At 53.0% G+C, this 6,170-nt stretch overlaps 1 protein-coding gene across 1 annotated transcript in view; it reads right to left on the bottom strand.

Moving 5' to 3' along the window:
• Positions 1-1,466: 1,466 nt before the first annotated feature.
• The window catches only part of Ablim2 (actin binding LIM protein family member 2), a 127,412-nt gene continuing 122,708 nt past the window's right edge, over positions 1,467-6,170 (bottom strand). Inside the window, exon 22 of the mRNA XM_059275756.1 lies at positions 1,467-2,522. Within this exon, the coding sequence (XP_059131739.1) occupies positions 2,409-2,522 (114 nt within the window). The 3' untranslated portion in view covers positions 1,467-2,408. The remainder of the gene's footprint in view (positions 2,523-6,170) is intronic.

Here is a 6,170-nt window from a genome sequence, read left to right as displayed (position 1 = left end):
ACTGAGGCTGGAGCCATGGCTCAAGGCTGCTAGACGTTTGGCACTACTGGATTGCTGTTGAAGAGTTTGCTCTTGGCTGTGGGGTGACAACAGAGCTCTTGGGAAGAGTAGTGAGTGGTGACCCCAGTTTCTAAGACAGAAAGGCTTGTCCCTGCACCCGGGGTTCCTTATCACACTGCCACCATACTGTCCTTGGCTTGTCCAATGACAGCAGTGCCCGGGGGAGACACAGACAATACTTGGAAGGTGGAACTGCCAGGACTCACTATGGGAACAAACAGAATGCATGGGCTTCTTGCCTGAGAAGCGGTAGACAGCGATGCTCACCAGAATGGACAGTTATTGGTATAAGATTAGAGAGTGTGACACGTTTACCCCAGGATGCCATTGGTCTTCCCCTGAGAGTCCTCCTGGCCTTTTCTTTCCTTCCAGCCTTTTCCCCAGCCCCGTGCTCAGCCATTTCAGACACCAAAGCTCTCAGAATATATGAGGCCTTTCGCAGCCTCGGCATCCTGCGGCCCTGTTCCATCTGCCTGGGGTGCCTTTCCCTGTTTTGCTGATGAGACCTTCCACCTTTCAAGACTGAGCCTGGGCACCTTCTCTAGAAAGCATGCCCTGACATCAGGGGACACATTGGGGGCCCTTTTGGACCTTTACCCCAAAGCAGCCGTCAGCCCCCTCGTCCTGGTAGGCAGATACCACCTGTTAGCTAACCAAACCAGGGCTCCAGCCCTCATGGCCACCTCTGGATGGGGCAGGAGTCCCTCCCAGGTGGCCTGTCCTGCACCATGAACACACCCCCTGCCCGTGCCTCTGAAACCAAGCATGCTTGAACACATTTTGTCCTTTTACAAGTTATAGTGTGTCACCATTTATTTTCCCAGGTGTCCCAGGAATCAAATATGACATGACACCTCGTGAGTGAGGAGGTGGGGGGTTTCCAGTTGCGCAGGTCCAGACTGCTAAGTGGCAGGAAGCAGATTCAGTACCAAAAGTTCCCCTCCATGGCCTAGCCAGGTTGGTGAGAACTCCAGCACAAAACAAGACTCAACATGTACTGGGATGTGAGAAAGTGAGAAGGACAGCCAGAGGAGGGGACAGCTAGAGTCACCCGGGGCTACAGTGCCCACACATCCTGTGGCAGGCATGCTCTTTTGTATCTGTCACCAGGGGCCCCAGTTAGCTCCCACTTCCAGACACCCAGGTTGGGAGAGGCGCCACCTCTACTCAGCTCTCCCACAGCACTCGGTGCTGGTGCCGGTGTCGGTGGGGGCTGCATGTGGCAGCATGGACCCTGCGCATGCGTGTTTTGTGTTGTGGGGGCTACAGTGAGTGTCTTTAGGAAGAAGATTGGTCAGGTTTCTGTGAGACTGGGCCACAGTGGGGAAACCTTTATTCCAGGGCTTTGGCCATCAGGGGGCGCTCTTCCCTTTGAGACTTAGGAAAACGATAGTGAGGAAAAAGGAGACGATACACTTCACATGTATTTACAAACGGCACTACTGAGCGAGTCTGTCTTCGAGGCGGTCTGTGTGACACATACGAAGGGCAGGGACGAAGGGCAACAGATGGGCTCCTGTCTCTGAGGATCGCTGAGGACTGGAAGCACAGAGGCCCGCACGGTGGGGGTGTAAGGCGGAGGCGCTCCCCTTCTGAGGGACCGGAAAACTAAACTCTGCATATATGTCTTCATATGTGTAAGGAAGCGATACTTTTTAATAAAATAAAAACTTCTGTGTAACTTGAAAGATATCATTTAGGCAACTAAGGGGGGTGATTTGGAAGGGCACAGTACACAGAGCACTAGTGTGTGTGTGGTGGGGGCACCCTGTCAGGTCAACATTCATTCCCCAGAAAAGATCCTTCACAATAACTGCAAAAATCACAGTCCCGCTGCCTCTCCAGCCATGGGACTGGCTCCCCTGCCTCAGCCTGCCTGCCTACTGCTCATGCTCTGAGGAGCCTCACGCACCACCCCTGCTGTGTCAGGGTCTGCCACTGACAAACCTTTCACCCACCTCCCAGATGCGTCTGTGCCCAGCAGCCCAGCACAGGTGTGGGCACACCAGGGGCACGGGGGAGGTGCTGGGCTGCCTGAATGCCCTGGCCCATCTCCTAGGATAGCTGGCCGCAGCACGGCCTTGATGCCAAGTTGCGGCGGGAAGGAGTGGGTCAAGCTGGCACCGGGCCCTAAACTACGGAGCGGGAGCATCCTTGCTACACAAGGGACCATGCCTGCTGGACGCTCCTCGGGGGGCCTGGCCGCGCCCCGCCTCCCACGGGCACCCCGCCTGCCCCCCGCTGACACAGAGAAGCAAGGCAAGGTGCAGGAGGAGATTTTTCGGGGAGGCCAGTGGGGTCCCTCAGCTCTACGCCCCAGCAGGCTCCTGGGAAGAGGCTGGCAGTTCTCAGAACAGCAGGGCTTTCTTCTTGAGATCGTTCCTCTTCCACAGGGCCAGGCGGTCAAACTCCTCGATGCTCATCCCAAACACTTCCTGGAACTCCTCAGGCGACAGGTGTCTCTTCAGACAAGGGAAAACGGGCACAGTCAGTGGCGTTTGAAACAGGACCTGAGGAAGTTGCTTATGCTCCGAGAAACACTGGCTCCTCGCCTGGAACCCCATTGTAATTGCATCGCGGAGACCAGGCCCCTTTGCCTGCATTTTACGTCTGTCCCTTGGGTCTAATACCTCCTTAATTCCGTATGTAGACTGGGTACCCTTGCGTGGTTAAGCCTATCTCTGTCCCTTGAGGATAGCCAGTGCAAAGATAAGAACGGAGGCTTTTCAGTCAGTGTTTACCGTGTCCCATTCCAGACGGAAAAGGAGCCTGGATGTCTCCAGTCCTTGTTCTCAACCTGCGGTTACCTTGGATTCCAGGAATAACAGAGACTCACAGACACATCCCCCATGATGAAATCCCACTCACCCCCCAACCCCAACATTGCCTCACAGGAACCTTCTTGTCCCTCAAGTGATAAGGACTGCTGACCGCCTGGCAGAACCAGAAGTGACACAGTGACCAACCAGGCCCCTGCTGGACCGGGACTGAGTAACTCTGCACCCCTCTCATCCTGCCCCAGACCTATCTCTATAGGTCTATAGCTAAAGAGCATGTCAGTGCCTGGGATGACTGGAATGCTTGCTTTCCACCTTCCCAAGGCAGCTGCAAATTGACCTTTGTCTCACTCCACTGAACAGCCCTGCTAGGGCCAGTGGCCAAGCCTGATCTACCATGACTTCAGGCTCTGGAGCTTTTGCTCTAGAAATCTGTTTACAGCTTTGGAGCAACACGTCTGCCAGGCCAGCTCTGTGTCTCTCTGCTGAAGTAGGGCCGCCACTGAGGATGAGCGACCTTGTTGGCTTGTCCAGGGCCTGTTTGCAGTGAAAGAAACAAGCCTAGAGGACAGAGTTTTGGTAGGGACATACAGGGACTGGCAGGGAGCTACCACAGCACCCTTGACTCATGCTGACAAAACCTCCCCGTGGCCAAGTTCAATGACTATGCCCCAAGGCAGGATCCTGGCCTGCTTGGAGCCTTCAGTAGAATCCTTTAGGCTGTCTTGCTTACCACCTTCTTTAACTGTGACAGTGACTGCTCAGATGGTATAATGTGTTCTATTCCCATCTCCCTGCTGAGAAAGCCAAGGGGTAGTGTGCTGGGGGATGTCTTTCTGTATGCCGTGAATGTATGTTGTTCCCACTGGTTAATAAATAAGCTGATTTGGCCTATGGCAAGGCAGCTTAGAGACAGACAGGAAATCCGGGAGAGACAGGAAGGAGAAAGACGGAGTCTGGAGAGAAGGTGGGAGCTGCTGCCAGGAGAAGAAGCAAGATGTGGGTGGTGCCTTCCCTGTGCTGGTGGTCCTGGGTTCTACAAGAAAGCAGACTGAGCAAGCCATGTTGAGCAAGCCAGTAAGCAGCACCCCTCCATGGCCTCTGTAGCTCCTGCCTCCAGGTTCCTGCCCTGCTTGAGTCCCTGTCCTGACTTCCATTGATGATAAACAGCGCAGGTAGGAGGATCAGGAGTTTAATGTCATCCTCTAGTTCAAGACCAGAATGGGTTGAGACCCTGTTTCACTGCCTACATGCCCTTCTAAGAAAATAGAGGAAAAGAAAAGAAACCACTTCTTGTTCCTTGAGGCACACTCAAGTGACCTCGGGTACTCTCCCAGGCCCCTCCCTTCCCCTCACCAGGAAGACAGGAGGGAAGCTGGAGAGAGGATGAGGTAACAGGAAGACAAGAGGGCGTAGGCTTGGCTAGGACAACCTCCTGCCAACCTCCTTCCCAGGCAGGGCCTCTTGACTGCTGTGTGGGAAAGAGGTGAACAGATGCTCAGCAAGGTGATAGAGTGATGGATAACAGCTCTCCTGCCCAAAGCAGACACCAGAACAGAAATAGGGACTCCCACAGGTCCCCAAGTGCCCGCCTTCACTACATTCTTCCCAAGAGCCAAACGCAGAAACAAGCCAACTTTTGGACAATAGGAAAACAAGATGCATTGCAGCAGCATCCAACCCAGAATGACATGAAACTCTAGGCCTCAAAAACATCAGGCCAAGTGCAAAGAGCCAATCGTACCACATACTGTGTAACTCCACTGAATGTAATGTCCAAAGCAGGCCTTAAAAGGACAGAAGTGGATTGCCGGGGTGGGGCAGGAGGGGGTGGGTACTGTGACTGATGAAGGGGATGGGGTTTCCTTTCTGGATGATGAAAATGTTCTGGACCCAGATGCTCATGATGGTTGTGAAACTGGGAAAGTGCAGAGGCATGAGTTGCACACTGCAAAATAGTAAAAACAGTGAATTTTGCCACAATTAAAAAAATTATTGAGTACAGATTCCACAACTTTAAAGCTAAGACACTAAACTAAGAGTCATTGTAATAATCAAGATAGAAAAATGGATGAGAGTTAGGTGTGGGGGCACACACAGGCAATCTCAGCATTTGGTAAACTGAGGCAGAAGGATCAGGAGTTTGAGGTCAGCCTTGGCCACATAGCAAGTTCAAGGCCAGCCTGGGCTATAGGAAATCTTGTCTCAGAACAGACTAGAGAATGTAGTAATGTCTGAAAAGTATAAATACAAATCTTGTCACTGAGACTGTGTTGAGTGCTCTGAGTCTTAGAGCCCCAGCAGATGATCTGGGAGAGGGACCTAGAGTCACACATGCATGCACACAGCCATGCTCACAGAATCCAGCAAGCCTCACCTAGGTGGAGGCCCCAGCCTGTGGACTGTCTTACGCTTGCGAACAGGAAAAGCATCTTGGGCTAGAAAGGAACCATCTGAACGGTGAGATGGGGGTGACTCAATATGCTGAGAAGTCCACTCCTCGACCACCAAGATTTAGAAGACACTGTGTTGTCTCACCATAGCCCTTTGAGGACTTCTCCCACACTTCCAACTTACTGTAGGATGCTCTCAGAGAGGCCAAGGGCACCATAGAGGAAAGGGTGCCTGGTAGGGTGGGATGAGACCAGTTTAACAGGACCACCAGAGATGGAAGTGTTGGGAAGGTGACTTGAGGTATGGTCCCTGGTTTTGCTGGTTGTTGTTTGAGACAAGGCCCCACTATGCAATCCGGGCAGGCCTTGAGCTTACTGTGTAGGCTGACTTCAAACTCCCATCATATTCTCTGTGATGCTCCCTGCACAGCCCAGGAGAGCTGGTTGCAAGTGAGACCACGGAAGGGGCACACACGTGGTGGCTGGTATTGTGAAGGTGCATTTCTTGGAGTGGTAGGGGTGTCAGGACAGCTGGCAGGGAAAGACCTGAGGCCAGTGGCCCTAGCCCCATCACATCCCCACTCCTGATGGATTGGCTCATCATGGAGGGGGATGAGGCAGGCTTACTCCTCCTTTGGTTCTTACAGCCTTCAACCCCTTGGCTGAGGCCCACCCACATTTTCTAGGGTAATCATTTTCTCATAGACAGTAATTGATAACCATGCCTACAAAACACCTTTGCAGTAGCCTATAACCAGTGTTTGACCAGACCCCCAGCCCTGGGCCTTGGAAGAATTGGTATATCCAATGCAGATATCAAGAAAGGCTGGTGAGGTGCTGGAGGGGCTCCTGTCTGCAGCTGACACTATGTAGCCATGTTAATGTGTCACTCAATGATTGGTGGCTCCTGGGTGGGGGCTCTGAGCTCTTCCTGGGGCCA

Source organism: Peromyscus eremicus, chromosome 10, assembly GCF_949786415.1.
Source record: "Peromyscus eremicus chromosome 10, PerEre_H2_v1, whole genome shotgun sequence".
In the NCBI taxonomy this organism is placed as follows: Eukaryota; Metazoa; Chordata; class Mammalia; order Rodentia; family Cricetidae; genus Peromyscus; species Peromyscus eremicus.
This window is presented reverse-complemented; position numbering and strand designations above follow the sequence as displayed.